The sequence below is a fragment of the Streptopelia decaocto genome, assembly GCF_964273445.1.
Source record: "Streptopelia decaocto genome assembly, chromosome: 7".
Taxonomy (NCBI): domain Eukaryota; kingdom Metazoa; phylum Chordata; class Aves; order Columbiformes; family Columbidae; genus Streptopelia; species Streptopelia decaocto.
Window position 1 is genome coordinate 24,952,511 of NC_138661.1, and position 27,981 is coordinate 24,980,491.

The 27,981-nt window shown below is 45.7% G+C and overlaps 1 protein-coding gene across 2 annotated transcripts; it reads left to right on the forward strand.

Moving 5' to 3' along the window:
* The first annotated feature begins 989 nt into the window (after positions 1 to 989).
* On the forward strand, positions 990 to 27,964 carry NEK9 (NIMA related kinase 9). Of its 2 annotated transcripts, XR_014184542.1 has the most exons (23): positions 990 to 1,333; positions 2,440 to 2,617; positions 5,150 to 5,205; positions 6,068 to 6,138; positions 7,995 to 8,100; positions 10,736 to 10,867; positions 11,775 to 11,885; positions 12,457 to 12,521; positions 13,892 to 13,942; positions 15,018 to 15,210; positions 16,446 to 16,590; positions 17,528 to 17,728; positions 18,133 to 18,179; positions 19,033 to 19,188; positions 19,581 to 19,689; positions 20,234 to 20,395; positions 20,776 to 20,946; positions 21,176 to 21,235; positions 21,879 to 22,072; positions 22,302 to 22,466; positions 23,147 to 23,359; positions 23,759 to 24,006; positions 27,835 to 27,964. XR_014184542.1 is itself a non-coding variant. In XM_082057534.1 (22 exons), exons 1-22 carry the CDS (start codon positions 1,145 to 1,147, stop codon positions 23,879 to 23,881), a joined length of 2,898 nt encoding a protein of 965 aa, XP_081913660.1. In that variant the 5' UTR covers positions 990 to 1,144; the 3' UTR covers positions 23,882 to 26,305. The 2 variants fall into 2 exon arrangements, 1 of the variants encoding a protein (XP_081913660.1); XM_082057534.1 differs by lacking the exon at positions 27,835 to 27,964 and having other exon boundaries at positions 23,759 to 26,305.
* Positions 27,965 to 27,981: the final 17 nt, after the last annotated feature.

The following is a 27,981-nucleotide window of genomic DNA, read 5'->3' on the forward strand; positions in this document are numbered from 1 at the left end:
GATCCTTAGCAGAACACGTCTGAGATTTTTCATGCGTTCCTACAAGCTCCTTTATTCTAAAACTGACATGCTGCCTTTGCTGCTTGGAAGGTCAACATCTTTTTATGGAAATAGTTATGATGCACAGCAAATAAACTTTGAACAAGTTGCTCTCTTTGTTCGGCATTATACATGCCTGTTTTAAGCTCTTTAATCCTCACCATGTTGCAAGGAAGCCTGCTCCTTCTTTCATGCTCTGAGCAATAAAGCATCTTCCCAAGGTAGTGGGATAAAACCTAACCAGGCTTTGTCATACTTGGTTTTAGGGGTTTGTGCTTCAGCTCCTGATGTCTCCTCTAAGTGCAGGATCACTGCTCCTGAAGTGAACGCTGCCCTTGATTCAACTCTGCTTTCCCTTCTGTGGTTGTGACTGCTGAACTTTGAAAACAAAATACTGAAATGATGAAGGTGTGCATTGTCTATTAATAAATTACTTACCTAAAGCTGCTAATACTTCCCTCTTGCAGCTCCAGATCTCAAATATTGTTTATGAAGTTTTCGGTTTATTTCATCTTGGTTAGAGAGAAATGCCACCAATGACGAGTGGTGTGGCAGGGGCACTGCTGCCTTTTATTAACGGTGTGACGTCCCTGGAGATGCCCTCATCTTTCCAGCAGATCTTTGAGCCCAGGACACAGCTGTGGTGCTCATCAGTGTGGTCTCCCTTGTAGCAATTATTTTTCAATAATGTATATTATGTGTAGTAAAGAAAGAGTTAGCATCTGTGCCATAAGAAACAGTAAATACTTTTCTGATATAAAAGTTACTTCAGACAGGTTTTTTGGGAAAATAACCTTGAACTCTTGACTTCTTGGGAAGTCAAGTACCTTCTGTGCCAGGCGCTGCGGCCGCTCCTGCTTCCCCCGGGGCCTGTGGGGCGGAGGAGGCCGCGGCAGCGCGCCCCTCCCTCCCGGTGCTACCGCGCTGAAAGCGCCATTCCGACCGCTTCGAGCCCCGTGCTGGGGGCGGCGGGAGGCGGGAGCGGGAGGTCGCCGCGACGGCGGGAAGCGGTTCCGGGTCGGCGGCGGGAGCCAACATGGAGCCCGTGGGGCTGGCGGGGCCGCGCTGAGGGAGAGCCGGGCCGCCGCGGGGCCGCGCCGCCGCCATGTCGCTGGGCGAGTACGAGCGGCACTGCGACTCCATCAGCTCCGACTTCGGCAGTGAGTCCTCGGGCAGGGGCGGCTCCCGCGGCGGCGGCAGCCTGCCTGGCGAGCAGGAGGAGCTGCACTACATCCCCATCCGCACCCTGGGCCGCGGCGCCTTCGGCGAGGCCACCCTGTACCGCCGCACCGAGGTAGGCTGCCCGGCGGCGCGGGACGGGCCCCTCCGGCCCGAGGAACGGGGCCCGGGGCCGCTGGCGGGGCGAGCGGGGCGGGTTCCGGAGGCGGCTGCTTGGAGGCCCCGGCGGCGGGAGAGCCGCAGCGGGGCTCGGCCCCGCGGTGACACCGGCCCCGGGCTGGCTGGCCGGCCCCGCGGTGACTACAGCCCCATGTGAAGTGAAGCCACATCCGTCGAGGGGCACAGGGTTAGGGCTTCACGCGTTTGAGCAACAGCTTTTTAGTCCCCTAAAGTTTTGTAGGAAGATGTGGAGGCTCTTGTGATGCTTCTAAATTCGTCATTTTTCTGTGTTTTGTTCCAGTCACAGAGGGCACAGGGGCATCTCGTGTCATTAGCATATCAGTATAATGAGGGGAAAACAGCTGAAAAGCCAGTCCTCCCATTGCTCCCAAGTCATCTAATCCCATCCAGTTTGAGCATAGTTGTGCTTTCTATCAGCTGTCAAAGAAATGCGCTTGACTTGGTTCCCAAGGGAAGGAAGTTCTTCAGGTTTTTTTGAGGCAAGGCCACCCTAAGGTGTCACAGCTCAAACAGTTGTAAGTGAACACTGTTCACTTAACAGGTCCCTCATAACATGTCTGACAACATGTTGGCCTAACAAGGGCAAAGGAAATCTGTTCTTGTTTCCTTTTTTTTTTTAAAGGAATACCTGAATATTTGTAGTGGCTTGTGGTCTGGTACAATATCTTACAGTTATGAGACAGGAAATACACTGTTCTCCCTTTATTGGACTGTAGTATGTTTAGTCTTTATTGAAACAAAACAAACTCTGTGCCTTCCCCTGGAAATCTTGTAGTATGTGGTTTTTTGTTTTGTGGTTTTTTTGTTTTTTCAAAGTGAGTGCTGGCCAGCTAGAAAGATGGCTTCAGGCCGTCGCTGTTCCTAGCGACAAACAGAAAACCTCAGAACTCATTGTTGTGAAGAATCTTTGTCTGAAATCTGTAAGAGGCAGGAAAATCCCTTTACCTTACCTGAAATTTTAATTTCCTGCTACAAAGGCACATACTGTTCTCTTCATAGTAGTGTTTTTTTAATTAAAAGATGTGTGTTTTTGTATTTCAGGATGACTCACTTGTAGTGTGGAAGGAGGTGGACCTGACCCGGCTGTCAGAAAAGGAGCGTCGTGATGCTTTGAACGAAATCGTTATCCTTGCCCTGTTGCAGCACGAGAACATCATTGCATACTACAATCACTTCATGGACAACACCACGCTGCTGATCGAGCTGGAGTACTGTAACGGTGAGATCCCTGCTCCCACTCACAAACAGGTGGCTCCCCCGCGGCTGAGTCACCCTCCTGCAGAACCTGCGGGGAATATTCCTGGGGTGCCCTCAGGGGAGCGGAGAAGTAGAGGTGGATTCTGCTGCATAGCTCCTGAAGGAGAGATTGAGAACCCTTCTGAGTGATTTGTGTCTCAGGTGCCAAAGAAAAAAGCCCGGTGAATGATTTCTGCCAGTGAATGATTTCTCAAGTCTTGAGTAGCTGGTGCAGTGGAAGAAGTGGGTTATTGGTATTTAACGCTCCTAATGCGCTTTGCTGTGTTCTTTTTAGGAGGACAGTGGGAAAAGACCATGAGGATATTCAGTCCTCTTTGACAGTACAGAGTGGGGCTGTTTTTCAGTAGCATCACTTAAATAGATGCCTTCATTTGGCAATAATAAATTTAAGCTCAAAAATCTACTGGCACACTGCAATCAGGACGTTTTCCTGCCTTGTGCTATCAGCTTCTATGTTTACTATTTAAAAACCAAAACTGGTCCTTCTGGTGGTCGAGAAAACTATAAAATTCCATCCAAGAGCAGGAGTTTGCAGGGGAAACAGTCCCAGCTGGGATGGAGAGGTAAAAGGATTTGATACACTGTTTGTTTCAGTAGTTCTCTGTGTGAGTTACTTGTCTGCCCCAAGAAGACTGGATGCTTGGGGCCATTATAAATTCATTGAAGGGCATAGAGAGAAGCTGCACAATACTGATGTCTGTACACATTTGTTAACGTCTCTAGACTGTTTGTTTTACTTTGGGACAATAACCAAGAGGTGAGTGTAGAGCCCGCGTTGCTTGAATATGTCTAAGTGGTACAAAACTAGAGACATGAGAAAGAGGGAATCTCATTTAGGCTTATATACATTGGTTTTGCCAATGTGTTAATAGTTGTTTCTGTGCCTTTTTTTTACAGTGTACAAGTCCAAGATAATTTTTGAGTAATTTTTAAAGTAAAGCTAGACCAGTTGCTATCAGACACTCATCAGAAACCAAAGTTTTTACTGCTTAATTTGGGACATCTCTTCTGGAGATCTAGGAAATACTTTCACATTTGACTAAATATTGTCTCCATTTTACAGGGGAGGAAGCCAAGTTATTGATTTATTGCCTATAGTTCTGTGTATCATGGTACCATAAGATTTGGATTTATCATGAGATAACATCAGTGAATACATCTGAAATAGATTTGGGAAGAAAAATCCTATACAATACATTTGTTGAAGAGAGAATACAGTGTCAGAAGATTAGACACAATTAGATGAAACAAAGAAGAAAATAGTTTGGTTTTCATTTTAGTATGTGTGCATAGAGATATTGGTTATCTGAGTTGAGATATAATTTGTCTCCTTGTGTAGGATTTTGGCGATGTAGTACCTGTCATGCTGTGCTTTGGTTCAGAAAAGCTGCAAAAAGATGACAAGTCAGAGTTGAGGGAATTCACTAAAAGCCTGCATAGTCTGAACCACTAGGAAGGAGGTTCATAAGAAGAGGCAGAAGTGAATAGTTGGGTTAAATTGTGAATGGGAAGAGTGATTTATAGGTCATTTGCAAACGTGAACATGAGGCAGAAGAAAGAAATGCTGAGAGCTAATAGCAAGACTGAAAGATAACAAAATAAGCAAAGGGAATCTTAATTAAATATCAGAAAAATCTTCCTAACATGGAAGTCTGGTGTTTGTTACTATTAGGACATAATACATGATAACTGGGAAATGGAATAGCAACAGGATGTGTTCAGAGATTTGGGATTTACTGGTAGGATGCTAATCTGATAGGGAGTCTCGCTGCCTGCAGCCCTCAGCAAAATTTCTTTTAGCTCTCCTTGATTTTCAGACTGCCGTCTTGAAATTGTCAGGTGCCCTGAAGAGCCTGCTGATTTCAGGGCCGATGAAGGAGAGAGGCAGGTCAAAGCTGGGCAGTAAATGGGTAAAGGCAGTAACTTGTACTTTCAGGGACTAGTCTGAACTTATAATTGCTTTCTTTCCTTTTTTTAATGCATATTTATATACAATGCTGAGCAGGACAATCTCATGGGCTTTGCTTAACAGGTTATAAAAGTTTACATATCCCAAGAAGTGCTTATAGGTAAAAAAAAAAAAAGGACTGCTAGCATACTGATTCACTTTTCAGAGAGTATTAAAAGGTGGGGTTATAAAAGAATCATCTCTGATTAAGCATAGATATGACAGTGAAGTTCCTAGAGGAAGATGAACTTAATTTTGTGATTAAACTTAAGTGATGAATGCTCAGGGAGAGGCATAGTGATTCATCAGATCTCTTAGGGCATGGCTGTCAAACTCATTTTCATGAGGGGGCACATCAGCCTCGTGGTTGCCTTCAAAGGGCCAAATGTAATTTTAGGCCTGTATAAATGTAGGAGTAGTAGTGAAAGTGAATTTGACACCCCTGTCTTAGGGGATTTGAGTATTCCCAGAAGCACCTGAGCAGAGTAACTGCTGCCGTTAACTAAGATGAACCTTTCTGTCTCTCTCACTCACTTATAATTACAGGAGGGAACCTCTACGATAAGATTCTGCGGCAGAAAGACAAGTTATTTGAAGAAGAGGTAACTTGAACTGGTTTAAGGGAGCAGTGGGGCTGGCCTAATGTTCTGGGGATCTGTTTGGTTATCTGTGTATTTATACAACATTTTTTCCCTAATGCTGGTGCTGAATTTCTGTGTGTATCTGAGGACTGGCATCCTTCATCTCCTGTTGAACATTGCAGTTATTTATGAACTATCAGAAACTTTTTATTTTCCTTTTTATGTGTCTATAAGCAGTATAAACTTCCAAGGGAGGAATAATGGAAGGGAGCGCTCAACTGACTTTGGTCACCTTATCATCTTGGCTAACATTTAACTTTAAAACCTCTTTCTGTGTTTCTTCATAGTTGGTACTCAGTTTCTCTCTCTTAACCATTTTGTAGCTTATTTTCTGAGTAATTACCTTGAATCTGTCTCACCACAGATTTTTTTTTTCTTGTTCCTTTTTCTTTATTCTTTCTAAACTGATTTTCTGGTCTGCTTCTACCTCATGATGAGGTGGTTAATGTTTATACTTATCTTCTATAATGATTTCTAAGGCCTTCCAGCTCATGGTGAATATTAAATGGTCACAGTTCATATTCCTGGGAGCCTAGCTAGATCTTTCCCAAGTGGTCATTAGCTGTCATTCCTAAGGCTTTTCACTTACTGAACTCTGTGATGCTTGTCAGGACAGACACTGTGAGCACCACTAGAGCAATCTACCTTTAGCAATATCCTTTCAGTGATTTCCAAACCAGGAAATTCTGGATTTTCATGCTTCTGAAAGAGCACCTAAGTGGTTCAGTCAGACCCTCTTGCTGTATCTCTGTGTGTCAGGGGCATATGGGGTTGGGGGGGGTGGTTTGAGCCTCACATAAGGGTTTTATTCCTACCTTTGCAGATGGTGGTTTGGTATCTCTTTCAAATTGCATCAGCTGTGAGCTGCATTCATCGAGCAGGAATTCTTCACAGGTAAGTGAGACATGCAGTAAAGTGAAGGTAACCAGTGTGGTTTGTTGATGTGGGTGCAGAACTCCTTTGAGTATTCTTTGCTTCTATGTTTAAAACAAGCATTGAGCTTCTCTCCAACACATAGCTGAACTGCCTAGATATTAAGTATCACTTCTGTGAAGAATTTTTAGAAAACCCCATTTGATGAATGTGCAAGAAATTTTCAGTATGAAAATGGAATTGCTCTCTTTGATGCTGCAGCTTTGTGAACAAAGAGTTAATCCATGTAGCAAGGAAGTAAATTGGCTCTTTATTGCCATAGCACATAAATGATGTTTGCTAAAGTGGGTAGCAAAAGCTGTTTCTACAGGCCAAAGATACATCCCACCCACTCCACAATTAATAACTTCAAACCAACATGTACATCCTTCTGTAATTCCTGGAGGCTAATAGTGATGGAGACTGTGCATTGCTCTAATATAACCCATGCAAAGATTTGTCCTACATTTGGCTGAATCTCATTTCTTCGACATGCTATTTAAGGAAGTAATATAGCTTATTAGCTGGTAGTAGTAATTTTGACATTGACTCTGAGAGTTTAATGAGTAGCTGATTACCTTTTTCTGTTGCCCTTTTCTGTTTGGGAGAGGTAAATTTCTTTGCTTATGTGTGCTTCAAGGAGACCGCGATAATATCCTGGGCAGTACTGCACGCATAGACAGCTGTTTTCAGCGTGGTTGGATCGTGTGCTGCACAACCTCCTTCTCTCACACAGCTGTGTGAGGATGTTTTCTGTGGGACAGCATCCTGGTTGCTGCCATTCTGATTATTTGATAATTGGCAAGCCTTGCTAATGAAGGGTTGGTACCCTTGACAAAGTAGAGCCCAAATTTTTGACGTAAAGCAGATCTCACGTCTGTCCTGCTTTGCAGTGGTTTCCAGCTTACCAACTCTGTTGCCCATCTTCACAGCAGGGTTCGCACTCTAGGAACACATGTGGCCCCACATTCCTCCATAATAATTAATTGAACAGTTATTTAAATGTTTGCAGTGATTTCCTTCTGCTGCAGACATTGTCAGAGTGACCCAGGACTTTGCGATGCCCCAAGTGGATGAATGCAAAGTGCTGCTTTACTTGATGTTGTCCTGATCTACACTGAGAAGTTGTTGATGGTAGGTTAGGAAAAGGGGTGTTATGAAGTGTTGGCGTATCATACAGCGAGGGCCTCCTCTCTGTATGTAGAGCCTCTTATACTGATCTGTGATACTCCATGTAAATTATTCTGTCTGGGAGAAAGTGTTTTCAGTGAATTTGGGAATTCAGCGTTTTTGTGGCCATCGACCTTTTGATCTTCTGGGCATGGTAGATCATGATACAAAGTGTTGTTCTTGATACATAAGGCAGGGGGATGTTATGCTTAAGTTCTAAAGTCACATCTGTTTCATGCCCTCTGTGTGTGTGTTTATATTTGCATACATACATATTCATGCATACATTTATCTTTTTAGAGAGCTCAGCGGCTCCTGGCTTGGGTCTATTTATAAAACCAGGAAAAATAATACCTGCTCAATGACATTCACATGAGAAGAAACTGAGAGGGGGAAAAGAGTCTTTGATCTGTGACCTTTACATAGGTGTCTGGAGCCTGAGCCTTTTAGACTGTTGTGTTTGTGTGGGGATGTGATAAAACATGGATAAATGCAGTTAACTGCCCCAGTACTTGGGGTCAAATTGCCTTTGCAGAGTTCTGTGTGTGAGGGAGAGAGCTGGCGGAGTAGCAAGTACCTCATTTTGTGGGGGAGGTATTAGTAGTGTGTGGAAAACTGTGAAATCTGAAAAAATATTTGAATGTCTGCATTTCTTTTTCTCCTTTCAGAGATATAAAGACATTAAATATCTTTCTAACCAAGGCAAACCTGATTAAATTGGGAGACTATGGGCTGGCAAAGAAGCTGAACTCTGAGTACTCTATGGCTGAGACTGTGAGTATCTGCTGCCTTTGTGTGCAAACTGAGATGTGTTTTTCTTTTATCACTGCATCACTTGCAGAAGACTAGGGATGCTGTATATTCTTGCTGCTTGTCTTCTGTAGTGATTTCCTTTCCCTCTCTCTCACCTTCCCTCAGTGTTCTCTCACTCCCACTGGCGTGTTTGCTGGTGTGTTGCAGCCTGCAGTTATCCTTACTCCCAGGTTACCTTTTGGAGGTCTGTCACTCTGCAAGGCAGCAGCAGGCTGAAGATAAGTGCCACTGTGGGCATGGAATTGTGCCAGAGCCAGGATAGCTGTGCGGGAGAGCACTGCTTTTCTGTTCTTGCTACCTGGGCATGGTACTTCCAAGGTGAAATGATGTAACATGAAGGTGGTGCTTCCCAAAGGTAGAGAGACAGCCATATAGTCACAGCAATACAGCGCTTTCCCTCTGGGCTAGTTGAGCCCAGCTTAGCAAGTTAAATTGATTCGGTCATGCTGCTGTGCTAACAGAGGCATTTTGCCTCACATGGATCTGAGATAGGTTGGATGTGCTTGCCTGACGTTGCACCGTGCTATAGATGCATCATCTACCTTTTTAATACTCAGGCTCTGAACTGAATTGTACTATAGAGAAGAAAGAAAGGTACTTGTGCTTCTTACGGTAACCAGGTGTGTGATTTATTGATAATGCTCTTGGAGGAGGGCAAAGCTTTGTAGGAGAGATGCATTCTACCAGGAGGCTGCCAAGCTTGGCTTTGTTCCAGACCCTTCCAGCAAGCAGCTTCTCAGCCAGAGTTGTGACACAGGGTAAGCTGTGCTGCAGGCTCCTGACAGGCTCAGCTTGGACTTCGCAGCTCCATTGATTTCTGTGGTGAGCACTAGGCTTGGAAAGGGAGACTTTGTCTGGAGCTTCTATCTGCTAAAGGCCTTTATTATAGCTTGGGATGCAAGCCAGCGTGCGCTTCCCCTTAGCAGGCTGTATTATTACATTTAATGCAAGCTGCTAGTGTTCTGTTAGGATATGTAGTTAAATACTTGCCAGCCTCCTTCCAGAACACGAGTGCTGTTGTGCAGTTGCGCTGTATGTGGGAAATGAAGGCTACTGCATAAAGCCCTTGCTAAGCTGGGCTGCAGCAAAACCGCTTCAATTTCATCACATTTTTCATGGCCTTCTTTCAAAGAAAAGTGGAATCTGCCCTATGAATTTCCAGGTTTGTTTTTGCCTGTATTATGTGTTTTCAACTATACCTGTGAGTTTATTTTTTTTCCTTTTTCACTCTGAAAAATTTTGAACTACATATCTTCAACCATATTTCATTCTGTGTATACTGACTGTGGCCAGGCTAGTTGCTCAATTTGTGATTTATTGACCAGTGGCCGTCTGGAAGTAATTTTTTGCAAAATGAGTGCAAAACATGTTATTGTCAGTATTTGTAATTGTAAGTGTCAAATTACAATTTTGTAAAAGGTTTACATCTTGCTTACTAAACACTGATTTCTTGATTCTTCATTTTTTCTTCCATTTACCAAGGAAGATACAGAAAATATGTCTGTGCTCTCTTACAGAAAGCTTACATTATCCTTTGCTTAGAAAAGGTTTAGGTGCAGTGTCCTAGTTCTCCATGTGATACTCCAACTAGCTGGGCTTCTAAACCTTCCCATGGCTGGGACTTGTGCAGCTCTGTAGCTGTCATGCTCTGTAAAGGGGAGTGGAAGGGAGACGGCAGGTTCTGAGTGTGCCCATGAGGTATCTGGTGTTCTAGCAGGCCCTAATGAAATACAAACTTTGTAGTGCCTGGAGCTTTGCTGAGAGAGTTGAAAAGAAGGCAACTATAAATATTTCCCATTCTTCTATATTCAGTCTTTCCCATTTTGTTTCCTTGTCTAATTCTTTGCTAGGGAATGAGCTCCATTCATCTGGAAGCCTCATTCTTACACCTTTTATCGTGTTTGTCTTTATGTCTCCTTGTGACTTTGAGTTATGCCACTTTTTCTCTTGTACCCAGGAGGGCTTCTGTATTTAAGTGCTGGGTTTTGGGATTTTGTGTGTGGTGGGTGTGTTTGTTTTAGACCAGTTGTTCAGGAAAGCCCATTTCTGAAGTGAAAGCCTTTAAGGTAGTATTTAAGCCAGCTTTCTACTTACTGACCCAGAAGCAACCCCTCTTTCATCAGAGACAGAGTGGCCTTTGTCCAGGCAGTGCCTTGTGATCAGACACAGTGGCTCCATAACCATGGATTGGCATCTGCATTTGGAAGCTTTGCTAGATCCCTTTTCCTTCAACCTCTTATAAGGGTTTCCATATGCCTGGTCAGTATTAGGTTTAAGAGAGGGGCAAGTCCTTGCTGTGTTCTCATGACTACTGCTCTATTGAGGAGTATGTACCATGTCAGGATCTGAGAAGAGAGGTGTGTGGGATCGTCTAAGAAACTTGGACGCAGGCTTGTGGATGAGAAGGAAAGAACCATGCTTGTTATTCCTATCCCTCCAGCACGTAGGTGGAGTGTGTCATCTGTGTTACTTCAGTGCTGTGGCAGAGCTGCGTCTGGCTCTGATGCTCGTGGGCCTGTGTGAACGTGATGGATGCAGAGCTCTGAATTGAAGGCTGCTGGATCATTTCTGATTTTCAAATGTTCTTTTTTCCTAGCTGGTGGGAACTCCATATTACATGTCTCCAGAACTCTGCCAGGGTGTGAAATACAACTTCAAATCAGATATTTGGGCTGTGGGCTGTGTTATCTTTGAGCTGCTTACTCTGAAGAGGACCTTCGATGCTACTGTGAGTCTGCAAACCAGGATGGACTGAGTAACCTTATTTTTTATCCCCCTGAGATTCATACTTGGTTCATAGCTTTCTTAACTCATGTTTTTCTTTTATTGTTGTTTAAAGCTGCTGATTAAGAAAACAGTGGCCTGGGAGTGCCAGCTATAGCCAGAGAAAATGTCTGCATGATTTCCCCTGCACATGCCTCTCTGGCTTCCGCCAAGCCCAGCGTTGTCTGCAGCCCTGGGTTTGCCAGATGCAGAATTAGCTGTGCTAATTTGTATCATGGTTGTGAATGAAACATCCTTTTCTCTATAAGCAGGAAGTTTGTGATTGTCTAGTCTTTTTGGTTTTTTTTCAGCACTACTAGCTGTGAATTTTCTGTGCAGCATTCTGTAGCAAAAACAGCCTTCAAATTTCATAGTATTTAATCCTGTTAACCTTTCTCAAAGTTTGGGTGCAAGATAAGTATTGTCAAGCTGGCAGGGAAGGATGAAAGGGAACATTGCCAGCTTGTGCCATGACATAGGAAAGCTGCTAGCTGTCATGGTGCAAGACTTTGTAACCCTTAAAGAAACAAGTGAAAATACCATCCTTCCCTGACTTCCCCTCATCATGGCTACTGAGTCCCCTGTAAATTTGCTGCTCTGTGGTGTTGCAATGGCAGTGCACTGTGTAGGAGATTCCATGCAGAGAGAAATCTGTTTTCCCTCCACCGTTAGGGAATTCGGTGAAAAGCTGGATGTTGCCACCAAGTCCACCATTTCTGCAGGAATTATTAGATTTCTGGAGAACCTGCTAGGCAGGGAAGCAGGCTGTGTCCTGATCAGAGAAGGAGAAAGAAAATAATGGTGGCCTGTAGTGTCTCTCCCTGTTGGGCACATTGTGCAGTTCAGTTCCCTTACAGCTGGTTTCTTCCTAGAATCCCCTGAACCTTTGTGTGAAGATTGTCCAGGGAAATCGTGCCATGGAGGTTGATTCCACTGTCTACTCCCGGGAGCTGATCCAAATGGTGAATTCCTGCCTCGATCAGGTTGGTGAAATAGTTTTTAATTTTCAGATACCCTTCCCAGCTGCCTAGGCAGTGTAATTCAGGCATGAAGGGTAATTACTTGCCTGTTTTAACATGGAGGCTATTGATGCAGGGTAATTTCTGTAAGGCTTGAGGGACCACTAGGGCTGGGCTTCCACCAATCCTCTGAAAGCATTGTCTCAAGATACCATTCAGTCCTGCAGGCTCTGGAGGGGTGCTGGGAATACTCTGATGACAATTATTTAAAGGGCTGGCAGAAGCAGTTATTTTATAATGCAGTGCTGCAGAGCTCGGAGCATCATCTCTGTACAGTCTCTTAAGGTTCTGGCTTTCTGTGGGGAATTAATTTCTTGAGAGCAAACATAGTATTGATACCTTCAGAGCGTGGATGTCCCTACTGCACATTCCTGGCATTTATCCCTATTCACTCCAAACATTTGAATTAATTCCTTTCCCTTCTGAAGAGAATCAGGGAAGGAGGTCCATGCAGAGATGAATGAGGTCTTCTGGCCCAAGATTTCATTGTAGATGATGAGCATTTCCCCAAGAATGACTTGTTCACTTCTTTCAGGATCCAGAGAAGAGACCCACTGCAGATGAATTGCTTGAACATCCCCTTCTCAGCAAGCGCAGGAGGTAATCAGATGGTCTTACCTGAAACCTGGAGAGATGTCAGAGGGAACAGGAGGGTTTGTGCAGACTAGTGGTGGTTATGCTTTTGTAGCAAAGTCCTGAAGTTAATTTGCTCTGATGTGAAGCAGTTGTTGAAGAACACTTCATCCTCTTGAGAAGTGCATTCTTGCTGTCTTGTCTTCTGATCTGATGTTGTTGGTGCATGGGTATGGTGAGAAAGGTCTCTGCATCTGTTGTCTTAGAAACTGTTGTATTGAGAACTTTGAGGCATCACATTCTGAGGCTCCATTTGAGGAATGCTGGTTTGTGCTATTCAAACCTCTGTGAGATAAGGGTCACAGAGATCCTCCTGTGCTCATTGGGAAAGGCCTTTCAAAATATACATGTCATGCAATATAGAGACACTTGCTTTCTCTCTTTGTTGCCTCTCTCTTCAAGAGAGACTTGCATTGAAAGTGGCCCCTTTTAGCTTTTAGTCTGCACACACTGTCTTTTTAGGAAAGGTGGACCTTCACGACTGGTGAAGGGACTTGAACATAAGACCTATGGGGAGAGGCTGAGGGAGCTGGGGTTGTTTAGTCTAGAGAAGAGGAGGCTTAGAGGTGACCTCATCACTCTCTATAACTACCTGAAGGGAAGTTATAGCCAGGTGGGGACTGGTCTCTTCTCCCAGGCAGTTAGCGATAGGACAAGGGGGCATGGGCTTAAACTCTGCCAGGGGAAATTTAGGCTGGATATTAGAAAGAAATTCTTTACAGAGAGAGTGGTCAGGCATTGGAATGGCCTGCCCAGGGAGGTGGTGGACTCGCCGTCCCTGGAGGTTTTTAAACTCAGATTGGACATGGCACTTAGTGCCATGATCTAATAAATGGACTAGAGTTGGACCAAGGGTTGGACTCGATGATCTCTGAGGTCTTTTCCAGCCCAGTCGATTCTGTGATTCTGTGATAATTCTGGACTGTTTGAAACCCACACTGGTTGCTTTGGGAACAGCGGACCTAGTCCTTTATAACAAGATTGTGTTGCTTGGTGGTCAGCAAAGTTTTGTCTTGCTGTATGTGCTGGTAAAAGCCCAAATTCTCATCATGTTTAGTTTTTAAGGTCATTCTTGTGCAATATGGGAATTGGTTGACCACATTCTGGTATATATATAGTTTGTTGTCCTCAGCTCTCGTGGAAGTTTGTTAGCTGTTTGGTATATTACTTCTGCCCTACTTACTGTGGGTTGCTGGGAGCTGTTAAACAGTTGCCACATTTCCTCCAAGAGGGAGCAGCATTTTATTGGAAAGGAAGGCAGTCCGTGCATGCTGCTTGTCAGTAAATTGCTTTGGGCAATGTTACTGTTTCCTAAAATGCTTTTTCTCTTTTGTCAGGGAGATGGAAGAGAAAGTCACACTACTTAATGGGCCAAATAAGCGACCAAGGTAACTATTTGGACATGTGTTTGAAAGGAAGTCTGGAGAGAACAGCTCTCCAGAGAGGAACTTTGCTGAGAGTGGTAGTCTGTGACAACCTTAACGGAACAGTGTAGTTTAGAAGATCCCTAAATGCTAGGAATTAGACATAGTTATTACATGGCCCCATGTTTTACTCTGCCTTTTTTTATCATGCTTATATGTATGGCTGAAGCCTTAGCTCAGCCGGTCTCATACAGCTCTGATCTGTCCTACTGAGGATGTAGTTTTTACAGCCTGTGTAACTAAAGATATAATTTAGATCCCTCCTTTCACGCAGATTCCCTTGAGCAGGAGGAATATGACTGAATGTTGAATATTAAGTGACTATAAATACCTTTCATAAAACTGGATATATGCAGAGATTCTCCACAGTCCCCAGCAAGCCTGTAAGCAGGGTTGCTGTGGGAAGCAGATGGCTTCCATGACGTGTATAGCTGTTTTTCTGTGGATTTGTCGGACAGAATTTGGCCTTTATTCCCTTGTGAACTTGGAAGTACTATCTGAGAACTTTATGTGAAGTTCCAGTTCATTGTTGCTTACAAACAGTTTGCTTTGATTACAACTTCCATTTTGCAATCTGCTCGTGAGTTGATTCTTAGCAACAAAGAGTTATCTTTTTGCCCTTGGATGGAAGGCTGTGATTTAAATAAAGAGGATGGAGGGAAGTTAGAAGCTTTTGAATGCTTCTGTATTTTGAGCAAGATTTCATGACCATTTGTAAGGCTTTTATTTTTCAAAAATGAGAACAGCTCCATGGCCATTCAATGAAAGACCCGTCTTTTTAAATGATATCTAGTTGGATTGTAGGCTTTTTATAATGCTTCCCAGAGGCTACTTTCTCTGCTGCTCAGGCTTAATCCTGAGTCTCCTTATAGCACTTGAGGCCTCACAGCCACTCAACAAAAAGAACAGTTTGCGAAAATAAAAACCATAAATGGTTGCAAAGGGAAAACCGATAGACAACAATAGGAAAATGAGTGATGACAGTGCATGCAAACTCATGATTAAAAGCATGTATGTTTTTGGTGGGGCTCTTGTGCAGGTCAAGTACCATGAATGAGGCTCCCATTGCAGTGGTGACTTCGCGCACTAGTGAGGTGTATGTTTGGGGGGGCGGGAAGTCCACCCCCCAGAAGCTGGATGCCATCAAAAGTGGCTGCAGTGCACGTCAGGTGTGTGCTGGTAACACTCACTTTGCTGTGGTGACAGTGGAGAAGGAGCTCTACACCTGGGTGGTAAGTGAGAGAAACTGCAGGAAGGGGCTGAGGGTGGGAAAGGAGAGCGCAGATCCACTCCTGCCTTCCATGAGCCTGTTAGAATCAGGTGGGCAAGCAGTTGGAGAAGGAGAAATAGGATTGCAGTGGAGGCTGTGAGGCTGGCTGCTGTGGGGCTGACCCAGCTCTCCCAAGGCAAGTGTGGTTTTGGGAGAAGTGTTCCATCGTGACTGTAAGTGTACTGGAGACTTGCTGTGCATTGGAGGATTGTAGGTGGTGGACTTCTAGGCCCAGGCACTGAGTCAAACATCTCTTCCTCCCCTTCTTGACTGCTAGAAATGCACTGGAGGGTTTGTGATGCTCTTTTGGCTTTGTGTATTTTTGAGGGAGGTTTTTTGAGATCAGAGTGGGTGGGATGAATGACCTTGTTGTAATACAGATGTCATCTGTGAGGCATCTTGTGGATGAAACCAGAGATGTCTTATACGAAATAATTCTGATTTTTGTGATGAATAGAAATTCTGAAATAGTTTAAAGTGAATTTAAAAAATTGACATATCATGCATTTAAAACAATTGAATCCAGTCTTCTTGGGCTTAGATGGTCAGTGACATGGAGATACTCTGCATCTCCAGGCTTCCACAGGCTTTTGTATTGATGATACAGAATCTTTTAAGACAGATTAGAAAATACTGGTACATGAGTGAGAGGAGAAAGAGATCTGAACATGAGGAGAGCAACTTGAAGTTGTTTGCTGGATGTTCCTACAAGAATGGTCACTGAAAACTTTTAGCTGGCTATTGCTATTTTAGTTTTAGCTCAACACTGCTCAGAGTTTTGTTTTTCCTATAGGATTGGTAGGTCTGGCCACTTCAGTGACACTTGTTTCATGTTATGGGTTTCTTTGCAGCCATTAGGATTTAGAAAAGTAAATGAAAAAGCTGAAGGATAAATTTTAGTCCTGCAGCAGGGAGTGGATTCTGTAGCTTGACAGATGAGAAGGGAACAGGGGTTCTTCACCAGCTGGTGTCTTGAGACCAGATCACTTCTTGTTAGAGCAGAACTGCGTGAAAGCCTGTGCTGCCATTTAGGATGTTGTCTGCTGTTGTGCCCTGTAGCAGCCTCTACCCTAACGTAGCTAACACACTTTCTTTTGCTCTTTGCTGTCTTCTGTTGTTCACTCAAGGTGCTCTGATTGTTGGCACCATCTGTGGAGTTGTGGATACATAACCTTACCAGATGTTTCTGTCGTGCAGAATATGCAAGGTGGCACCAAGTTGCACGGGCAGCTGGGACATGGAGACAGAGCCTCCTACCGCCAGCCAAAGCATGTTGAAAAGCTTCAGGGAAAAGCCATTCATCAGGTGTCCTGTGGAGATGATTTCACAGTGTGCATCACAGGTGAGAGCTGGAAGGGAGACCACTGTTCTCTCACTTTGCTGAGCTGTGGAGATGTTTGCCTTCATAATAAGATCAGCAGAGCAGCTAAGGAGATAGTCCCGTATATTACTCACCCCTCAGTTTGGAGGACAGTAGGTGAGTAGTGGAGATAGATCAATGCCGTTACTGAGAGGAAGATATTGACTCCGAAGAAGGCTGGGAGTTTTGCTAAAGATACGCTTTTTGTTGATGAAGCTGGGTGTTGAATGCAGCTCTCTGTGGCTGTGCAGAGTCCCTGTTCTTACCAGTGCATATGTTGCCTCCATATATGCATGTATTAAGGACAGGAGCCTGAAGTCAAGCATGTAGATGTTTTTGAAACTCTTTTTGGACTTTGTGGGGAAAGAGTCATGCAATAATAAAAGATGATGCATATCTGAGATTTGCTATTTAATTCAAAAGCTTGAGACCTGATAGCTCTTTCTAGTTCTAGCCCTGTTCATACTTTTAAAGATGTATTAGCTGTGGTGTTGTCTGTTACGGAAGAATTTGAATCTTGCTTTACCTATGAAAACACAATTCTCAATGAGGTAGTTTCCAGCTTGTTTTGCCAGTGCTGGAAAAGCAGAAGTTTGGCAGAGATAAGCTCAGATGCTCAGTGTGCTGGAGTAGTGACTTAGGGAGCCACAGGATCGGTTTGTGGGTTTCTGTTAAAGAAAGCAGCAGATTCAGCCCAAAATTTTTTACACTGGTGGCCTGGAATAGCTGCAGGTTGTGGTATAAGGTCATCCATCTTAATGTGAATAAGAAAGGACTCAATATTTTCCCTGTGACATTCTTCTGCATTAAAGAGGAGGATGATTACACAAAAGAGGTTGCTCTGGTCATGTCCTAAGAGGTTAACATGCAGCCTAATACAAGCTCTGTGTGCTGACTGAGCTTCCTTTGTATCCTTCAGATGAGGGCCAGGTGTACGCCTTTGGCTCGGACTATTATGGATGCATTGGTGTTGACAAGGCTTATGGCTCTGAAGTGCTTGAGCCCCTGCAGCTGGATTTCTTTCTTACCAACCCTGTGGAGCAGGTCTCATGTGGGGATAACCACGTGGCAGTGCTGACCAGGAACAGAGAAGTTTACACGTGGGGCTGTGGAGAGTACGGTAGGTAGAGTCTCCCTGGACCCTAAAGGCACTGGGCCATATGTCCACTCCAGAAAACATCGTGATGCAGGTGTGTGATGCAGGTGTGCAATGCAGAGCCTGGGTAAGGGCTGCCTGGTATGTCCTGGTGACAAAGAATATTGTGTCTTTGGGGCTTTCTTTCCTTGTAAGGATGGGATCTGAGTACTAAGCCCTTGGGACTTCACTCTGGGAAGCTCTAGGGTGCCACTTGGCTGTGAGTGGGGTCAGATTACCCTGAAGATTGGTAGGCAATGATGCACATAGGGGAGCAGGTTTCTAGTTCTGTAGGGAGATTCCTTTGGGACTATAGAGAGACAATACAATTTCTTAGGGGCAGGCATTCTGTGAGGCCATTTCTAACTGCAGTGTTTTCACTGATGCAGGGCGCTTGGGCTTGGATTCAGAAGAAGATCATTACACCCCTCAGAAGGTAGGGCTGTGACTACTTCTTCTCAAAATCCGCATGGGCATAAATCCAAATTAGTTGCTGTTTGGAAATATTAACTGTCTGAGGCTCAGATGCTTTTTTCTGAGGTATCGTAGAGTTTGCAAGGGTTTTAACTTCCTCATTTCTTTTCTTCATTTGTCCATAGGGATCATGGCAGAGGGACATGTCACTCACAAACCAGCCAGCATCATTACTTAGAGCTTCATTGCTCTGATCTCCAAGCTGGAACTGTAAATGCCCAACTTAATGTTGTAGAAATCATAGTAGGAAATACCAAATTGTATACCTTGGGTTTGTAGAGGAAAGTTGCAGCAGTGCAAACAGCTTGAGTCTTTGTATTTGACGTAACGAGTTACGGATGAGTTGAAAGTAAAACCTTGAAATACAGTGCTGGGGTAATTGAGGTAGTTGAGGTAATCTAACGCCTTGCGGGTTAGAAACTAACAAGGATGTGCCTGGAAGCCAAGTATCTGTGATCACACAGTGTCACAGCCACACAGCGCAGACCCAGCTCTGCTTGGCTAAATGGGTCTGGTGCTTATAGCCCCCAGCTGACCAGGATGCCTGTGCACCACATTTCTGGTTCCTGTGCTAGGTGACTGGTGTCTGCATACAAGGCCTAGAATGCCCTGGGTTCCTGCATTGTGACTGGAGTTTCAGTATGCTGTAGACACTATGATATTCTTGCACCTTCCTTCAGAATAACCACAGTGTGTGTTGTCGGTGGCCAGACTGGCCGAACCACTGCTCTAACCCCTGATGTTTTCCATGTGCCAGCTTCTATGTAGTAGATATTGGGATTCTGATTTTCTTGGGATATATTTTTTCCACACAGGTGGATGTTCCGAAGACCTTAAACATTGTGTCCGTTCACTGTGGCTGTGATGGGACTTTCCTACTCACACAGACAGGCAAAGTGTTGGCATGTGGACTCAACGAGTTCAACAAGCTGGGTCTGAATCAGTGCACATCAGGGATAATCAACCATGACGTAAGTGCATTTGGGTCCCTGGCTCCAGCTCCCAGTAGTCTGTTGTATATGGGGGAATGGAGATCCTGTGACCATGACAAAGTGTTCACTAGCTTTGTGCCAATTTTTTAGTTCCAATACAAGACAATGGATACTGGAATTGCAGGAAGAGGCAATTTCTTCCTCAGTTTCCTGTCTGCCCTATGGGCTCTTGTCAGATCTGAGGCAGTGAAGCAGGCAGAGCGCTGCTCTGCAGCGACTTAGCCAGTGACATGGATTCTAGCAGTTCTTTATGATATCCATGTTGGGACTGCCTAGGTTAATGTTGTGGTCTGCCAAGACCTGCTTGTGTAGGTCTTAGCTGATAAATGTGTGGTTTTTCACTCTGTGCTTACCCACATGTCTTTTCTCAGACATACTGTGAGGTGCCATACGCCACTTCCCTTACTTTGGCCAAGCAGCTGTCCTTCTACAAGATCCGTACCATTTCTCCAGGGAAGACACACACAGCTTCTATTGACGGTGAGCCCTGTGTATTAAGAAGTGAATACTGTTTGCTACATTACTTTACATCAGCTTTGCCCTTTTAGCCTGGCCCTGGACATTGAGGGTTATGCTTTGGTAGCAGGGCTCACGCCTGCTCCAGGAACCCAGGATTCCTGTTCCTCAACAGTGTTGCCTCCTGGTCAGCTGAAACAGCAACATCAGCTTCTAGCTCAGCCTTCTTGTTTTTAAAGGGGAGGAAATAAAAGTTTGGGGAAGAATCGTGCTCTGGGACAGCAAAGCAATAATTTATGGCAGAGTTAGGTTTTACCCAGGTGCCACCAGTCAGAGGGCTGTGAGGAGTCCCAGCCCCCAGCATCAGAAAGTGGAGCAATGGGAGAAGGAGCTGGGGAGGTGTTTCCATGCCGAAGCCATTCCTCTTGGCTGGCGCTGTCCCCTCCTGGCCTGGCTGGCTTCTCAGCAGAGTCTGTCTTGGCCATGGGCTGTCGCTGCCGGTTTTCTGCACGCATGGCTGCTTCCAGAGTTGGGTCCTCACTGTGACTCTCTCCTTGTTCCTCCTCAGAGCGGGGCCGTCTGCTGACCTTTGGCTCCAACAAGTGTGGACAGCTTGGTGTTGGAGACTATAAAAAGCACCTGGGAATTAACCTGCTGGGAGGCCCCTTGGGGGGTAAGCAGGTGATCAGGGTTTCATGTGGAGATGAATTCACCATAGCTGCTACTGACGGTGAGTGGGCCTTTGTGAAGTCGTGGTGGCTTCCTTTGAAATAGATCTGCAAGGGTGGTTAACTGGCTTCTACCAGGCAATTCCTAGACGACCCCTGCAGCACTGCACTGAAATAAAGAAATCCGCCTAGCCTGGGGTTGTCTGGCCCCAGCACTTGTGCCGATGCAGTGCCAAGCATTTGCTGTTCCTGGGGCTGCAGAGTGCTGGCTTGATGGCTGCCTGTTAGATTCATTATCAATTTGTTCTCCCACTGGCAAACTGGAGCTGGTGGATTAGATACTTTGGGATAGCAGTTACAGCAGAGAGGCTGTGATCCTTGTAGCAATTACAGGCTAAGGGGGAGCGAGTGAATTGAGGCTCCTGAATCTCTGTTTCCTCAGACAACCATATCTTTGCCTGGGGTAATGGCGGGAACGGGCGTCTGGCAATGACATCGACCGAGAGGGCTCATGGCTCAGATATTTGTACCTCATGGCCTCGGCCAATATTTGGATCGTTGCATCATGTTCCAGACCTGTCGTGCCGTGGCTGGCACACCATCATTGTTGTTGGTAAGTGTAAGTTTAGGTTGAAATTTTGGGATCTTGGTTATGATCATGTATTGCTTGCCAGGACCTAGACTATAAATCCTGCCTGGGAACAGGCAAGGTTGCTGTGGTGTAATGTGGCAAACTGCTCTGAGCTCTAGGCCTGCGATGTTGGCTTTGTTGTGTGCTGTTGTAGGAGTCATTTTGCTTTCCATGTGGCACTCTAACCGAAAGCATGCTTCTCTCCTTGCAGAAAAGGTGTTGAACTCTAAAACGATCCGATCCAACAGCAGTGGCTTGTCTATTTGTACTGGTAAGTAACCTGCCCTGGGGAGCTGGAGTTTAAGTCCATTCAGTGGTCTGTTTGAGTGGGTGCAGTTTGGTCCTGTAGCATGGTTTCTCTGTGTTTGAAAGGCCTCACAGAAGAGCTCAAAGAGAGGAAATCTACAGGATGCTTCAAAAAGATGGACCAAATTTCAAAGCGGTGGGATTTCAAATTGAGTCCATCTTTGTGAAACACCCTGTAGCTGGTGCTGTACGTGGGAAGGGATGGGCCAAAGCTGGGAGAGAACTGAAACAGAGGAGGAGAACATGGATGCAGCAAGGCCTTTGTAGTTGAGGAGCTTCAGTTTGGCAGTGAAAATCTGAGAGGAATTCACTGAAGGGATCTGTTAAGGGAAAGTGGCTGTGTGCAGCTGTTGGAGAGATGGAGTCCAGTTTCTTGGACTCGTGGGAGGGCTGGGGCCGGAAGCTGCAAGAGGCTGCTGCACACAGGCCCTTTTAGGGGAGCCTGCAGGAAGTGTTAGGAGATAAGGTGTTGAGGGAGGTGCTGCTAGCATGTTCTCTCACTGTGGTTGCACAGCCCAAATTTCTGCATCATCTCTGCTCAAGCTGAGGTTTAGCAACAGGAATAGCAGAGGTGGAGAAAATACAAAATTTTTGCTCTTGTTTGCTAGCGGCTCAGAGCTGCACAACTGGAGGAGGAGGAGAAGAAGAAGACAATGAGCAGGAAGCGGAGACCCCCAATCCCAGTGGAGGCTTCCGGGGAACCATGGAAGCTGATCGTGAGTTGGGGGGCTGGATCAGCACCACAGAAGCTGCGGGAGGCAGCAGTACTGACAACAGCTCCTGCCCTGGCTGGCTGCGGAAGGTAATGTGGTGTCTCAGAAATGCCTTGAAATGAGGATCTAGGCTGAGGAAAAGCCAGTGACCGCTTTCACCTTGATGCTCTTAAATGTTCTCAGAACCGTGCTGTGCGGGGAGCCCTTTAGGCCTCACAGCCTTTTTTACCACAAGAGGGTGTTGGTGCTTTGGTTGAGGAGATGAAGTCAGCTGCAGCAAGGCAGGCAGGCCTGACAGTGCTGGTTTTGTGTATGCAGGAGCTGGAGAATGCTGAATTCATCCCCATGCCTGACAGCCCTTTTCCTCTGAGCATGGAATCTTCAGAGCCTGAGAAGGAGACTCTCCCTTACCAGAAACTTCAAGGACTCAAAGTGGCCTCTGAGGAACCTGTTGGATTAAACAAGCCCAAAACAGAGCCCTGGGTAATGGTATCCAAGCGAATGCTTGACCAAAATCTCTTGGAGACCCAAAATGACAATATGTTTGAATTATGGGGAGAGCTGAGAAGAGGGTGTTGGATTGGCCTAATTCATCTGGGTGAGGAAAAGAGGGCTGTTGATAGTTAGAGATGATGCTGCAAAGAGAACAATTCACAGGAGTCTGGAACACAAAGCTGAGGCTTGATCAGACTGAAAATAATGAGACCAGTTCTATGGAAAAATGCAGTTAATGTAACTGGAAGAAAAAAGGGAAGCCTAGTGTTCAGAAGCCTAGCAGAAGGTAGAAATTTAGAAAGCAGGACTTGATGAAAGAGAGGAAGAAGAACTGATACAGAAAATCACTGAGAAATTACAGCCTGAGAGGCTACTTTATTCCAGGGGCTTTCTGTCCCAAGAGGAGGCACAGATCCTAGGCTTAGGGCAGGGGGGTTAAACCAGATGGATTTTGGTGATGGGAGCAGCTATCCCAGAAAAAGGAGGAAGTTAGTGGCTTTGTACAGAAGATATAATGACAGGTAGCTTGCTGACATTGGCTGCTAGAGGTTTTGGAAGTTGGGAGAGGCACTGGAGTGACGCTTTCTATGCATGTTTTTTTCTTGTGGCGTGTACAACTCCTGGCTTTGCACTCAAACCTGGCCTGATGTCCCTCTGTGTCTTTGCAGCCTACTTGCCTGAGCCCAACCTTGCCATGTGGTGAAGGGAAGGCTGTGTCTCCTGTTGCGGGCTGTATGTGCAGTGCTCTGCAAGTGGAGGTGACGCACCTCAGAGGCTTGGTTTTACAGTGTCTGGATGATCAGAAGAAGCTGCAACAGGAAACTGTTCGTCTGAGTGCCCAACTCCAGCGGTTCTGCAGGGGGACGGAGGGGATGCAGCAGGTGAGGACCCAGTACCTGGGTGCACATCCATGGTCAGGGCTCACTATGCTGATCCCAGCTCCGGCTGTGCAGAATGAAGCAGCTCTTAACAGATGTTGCTCTTGGAGCAGAATGGGGGGACTGAGCATGGTGCTGGTCTCTTGTTTGAGCTGCTGATGCAGGCTCTGGTAGTAGCAACACAGATGAAGCCAAGAAGACAGTTTCCTGTGAGGACAGCCCAGTCCTTTAGGGACCTGGGATTCCCCTTTATTTCTCCTGGTGAGAAGGGATGGGCAGTGAGATGTCACAGAGAGTCCCAAATGGCTGTGGAGAATAGGAACTGTGCCTTGTGTGGCTCCTAGCTTCTTTGCAGCCAGTCTTAGAGCTGTTTGGATAACTAACTGCTGTGTGTTTTGGCAGGTGGAGGTTCATTCCAAAGGAACACAGACAGCCAAAGAGGAGATGGAAGTGGATCCAAAACCTGACTTGGATTCAGACTCATGGTGTCTCCTGGGAACAGACTCGTGCCGCTCCAGCCTCTAGTCTCCTGAGCCCACTGGGATCCATCTAACTTCACAGCACACTAACCGAATGCAGAGAGCGGCTTTCCTGGCTTCAGGTCACTCGCAGACAAGGAGTGAGGCCGGAGGCTCCAGAGCAGCACCTGTGTACGTTTGATATGAACTGGGAGTGAGTTTGAGAGGGGAGGGCCCCTGAGCTCTAGGCCATAGGCCAGCTCAGTGACTGAAGCAGCAGCAGCAGCTCCTCTTTGTACCTTATCTGTCAATTCTGCACGTGAGGCAGAACGGCCCCATTACGGCGATGGCTCCAGTAGTGGCTTGTGGCCCTTTCATTGTTTCACTGCTTCTTGGGAGCTGCCTTTGGGACCCCAGCATTCATCACTGCATCTCTAGATGACAGGAGGAGACATGTTTTGTACTGAAGCTGGTTGAACCCTAAGACTTGCCACCTTCACTTCAAAGGGGTGAAGGACTAGGATCCTCTCCCTACCATATGGTAAGGCCCAGCTGGTGAGGCTGCTCCCCTCTGCTCAGGGGCAGAGGGAGCAGGGAACGTCTCACCCTGGAGGCAGTGGAGATCTTCCTCTTAGGGAGATAATGGTAGGCAGCATGTCCTTGGCCTCAAGGCACAGCTTCTGGCCATCTGGCTGTGTCCAGTGGCCTGTACAGACAGAGTTTAAAGGCTTTATTCTGGGTGCCTAGAGCTTTCCATCTTCCAGGCAATGCACCGAGATGGGTGAATCAGGTGTCATTTCCAATAGCAGGAGTGGGGACTGTCTGAGATGGGATCTCCGGTTCTCAGTTGCAGACCACCTGCTTCCCAACCAGATGACAAACATCTGGGCCTCAGACTAAGTTGCCCATTTCTTGCTCCAGCTGTTCAACTTTATTTGGGTGCCAGAGCTTCTGGTTTCTTGGTGTAAGTCCATAGCTGCTCCCTGCTTGGCTTCTGTTCTGCTCAGCCCCCAGTGCCCACACTGTGTGTGGGTGTGGGAAGAATCAGTGTTTTTCCACTCAGTGTTTTGATGAAGCTGGAATGCAGTTTCTTACCCAGAATAGGTCATTAATGCTGTGGTCACAGGATGCAGCCTTCTCCAGTGACCATGAATGATCAAGTCTCTGTCTGGAATTCACCTCCTTTATAGAAGCGAGAGGCTTTCCCAAGAAAATTGGAGATGGGAAGAGGCATGGTGTGATGCTAAAGATTTCCTCATTTCCTGTTAGATAATGAGGTTAATTTTATTCCCCTTAAATTTATTAGCAAACTGACTTTGAAGTAAGCTTATGGGATTGGTAGGATCCCTGGGAGCAGCTCGCCTCCCCCGCCTTATGTGAAGCCTCTAAGGAGTCCTGAGTCCTTCTCACCTTTGATGTGAGAGTGGGGTTGTGGTTTCATTAGACTTAAACCGTCCCCATCAATGGCATGTCACTAGAATTGCCTTAGGTCTGTTTGAGTTGGGTATCCTATCACCTCTCCGGGACTTCTTTTGAGAGACTGTTCTGGGGGAGCCAGCATTCCCCATTTGTCTCTAGAGGTGGATACCAAACTATTTGCTTGTAACATATGATCCTTAAATACTACTTTGGTGCCTATTGCTCGTACCTTGGAGCTGAATCAAGTGCAGTCTTTCCAGTGCAGTGTCCAGGGCAAGGATCGCACTGGTGTGGCCATCAGTTGTTACTGAAGGACAGGCAGGAGGACAGCCCTCCTGGAAGGTGGTGAGCATCAGGTGCCCTGCTACGGCCACATTGCTTGGTTGCCCTTGTGACTCTGCTTTCCCCTGTGTGCATTGGAGCCTCTTCTCAGGTTCAGGTCCCAGCTTGAGGGTTGTTGTTGCAGTGGGAAATGACTGAGTTGGCCATGCTGCCGGCAGTGCCTTTGAGGAGCAAAGAGCTGAGCCTGAGCCATGTCCAATAAGCAAGCATCAAGCTGATGGGAGTCGCTCTCCTGCAGTGCACTGCTCTCCTCGTGTCTCAACGCTCTGCAGTTGGGAAGCTAGGTGCACAGACCGGATTCCCCTTGGATCTAGTGGAGGGTTAGGGTCCCTGACAGAGGATGCCCTGTGCTCCGCTATCTCATACGTGCCTTAGAAGAGTCACGCTATCCAGGTTGTGCCTGTTACAGACCATGGATTTCACACCAGCCAGCTATGCAACCAAAAAAGCAGTTTAAAGCCAGCACCATCATCTTGGGCTGAAAACAGAATGGCAAGTGGGCAGAAGTGCCTTTGAGCAGTTTCAAACCCTTTTTACTTCTCCCCTTCTTGCAGTGCTAGCTCCGTATGTGTTGGTCTCCTGCTAGTATTGCTACTGAGTTGTTGTAGTGGAACACAACTTTTGCCTGCTCTGACACTCTGGCTGAAAACTAGTTTGTCATTGTCTTTTTTTGAAAGGTTAAAGGGTGGAGTGGTTTGGAGTTTCTGTTTAAATAAATGTTTAAACTCAATCTCCTGTGTTTGGAGTCATTTTTTCCCTCGCCCCCCTCCCCACCACAAGAGGAAGGGGAAATATGCATATAGTCTGCTGGCTTCATGGCATTCTGTTTAATTTTTTTTTTTTTTTTGGGGGGGCGCGCTTACAGAAAGGGGCCCAAGCAGCTTGCAGGTTCTTTGCTATGGGAAAGAAAATGTCAGGTTCTGTGTCCCTTCATTTATAAAATAAACAAACAACAAGCAAACAACAAAACAACTTTTTTTCTTGCTGCTGCATATCCTCCTAGTGACGTCAGGGGGCTTTTGTGTGTGTGTTTATTTCAATAATTTGAGTGCCAAGCAGGAAATGAGTAATGGGAAGAGAGAGGCTCAAAAGGAAGAAGTACCTGTTTCTCTCAGAACAGCTTCTACTGAGCATGAAGGCCTACAGACCTGCCTGACACCTGCTCAGCTAACTGTTCTGCACACTGTACTTAATGCCTGTCACTTCTGACTTTTTGTCAGGGTTTTCAGTAAATTGTTTAATGTCTTGAGAGGCAGAGCTGGCTTAAAGACTTAAAATTCACCAGAGACTGGGATACTGAAAATGCAGCCTGGCTCTTAGAATGGGATTGTACTGCAGTAGCAGAAAGGGAAACTGAGCTGGCAGGAGTAACAGTTTGAGTTGTGCCAGCGCAACACTACCCAGGACAGCAAAGAAACTGGGTCAATCTCTGTTCGAGCCTCATGCTTTGGCTAAACTGTTAGTAAGTTTTAACCAGTTATCAGAGTCTTTCTGTATACTGCCCTCTGTCTCGACTTTGAACCATGAGGGTGAACTCCTCATGGTTAGTGCTGAAACAGAACAAGTGGAGGCTGGTGATTTCATTTCAATAACTTCTGTTTAATCCACAGTTTCAATCTCAGCATTAGCTGTTTGCCTGTCACTTAAAAGAAGTCCCCAACAGATGGCTGTATTTTACAGTATCAAAAGCTTTTCTGTGTCTGTCTACACCATTTGCACTCTGCTGACTTTTAGGGTCCACTAAATACAGTCAATAAAACATAGTGCAACAGCAACAGAGTTAATATTACAAGACAGGCAGTGGTACTGAATTTCTTAACTACTCTTTGTTTAATTCAGCTACACCTTTCATTAATAGAAGGAAGCTGACATAAAGGTTCCAGTTTACCCCTTTCCTCCCTCTTGTTACCTGTTACTATCCTGTATTTCAAAGTGCTGAAATTAAGGCATTGATCTTGTTTCTCCAATCAATTTGGATATAGCAAATTACTTTCCTGTGTTTCAAGTCTGTTTTTTCTCTCCTCTCTAGGTTTGTACACTCTTTACCTGGCTGGTGCGGTGCAGCACCGACCTGTTCTGGGACCTTTGTGCTTTTGTAGGGTGTGCCAAGGGACTGAGATTTCTCTCCACATATTTATAGGGCAGAAGCTCTCCAATTTCTTCCAGGAGTCAGGTCCACCCATCGAAGGCTGGGGTGTTTCTTCATATTCAGTTTCTGTCTAGTCCAGTTTAATCTAGTCGCTTTTCATCTTTTTCTAGGTTCCCATGAGCTGCTGCTACATTACTGAAGGACTCGCAAAAGAAGCTGCTGGAATTTTTTTGTTCCTTGTTTGCTTCCTGTTGCAACTCTCTCATACAAAGTAGTCATTCTTTCTTTGAGAACACAAACCACTCTGTGACCATTTA

What these genes read in the sequence shown, in the direction of transcription:
- NEK9 (XM_082057534.1), top strand. Translation starts at nt 1,145, where the DNA reads ATGTCGCTGGGCGAGTACGAGCGGCACTGCGACTCCATCAGCTCCGAC. An exon ending in GGGCCAAATAAGCGACCAAG is followed by an intron (nt 13,943 to 15,017) that starts GTAACTATTTGG and finishes GCTCTTGTGCAG; the next exon opens with GTCAAGTACCATGAATGAGG. An exon ending in GTGGGGCTGTGGAGAGTACG is followed by an intron (nt 17,729 to 18,132) that starts GTAGGTAGAGTC and finishes TCACTGATGCAG; the next exon opens with GGCGCTTGGGCTTGGATTCA.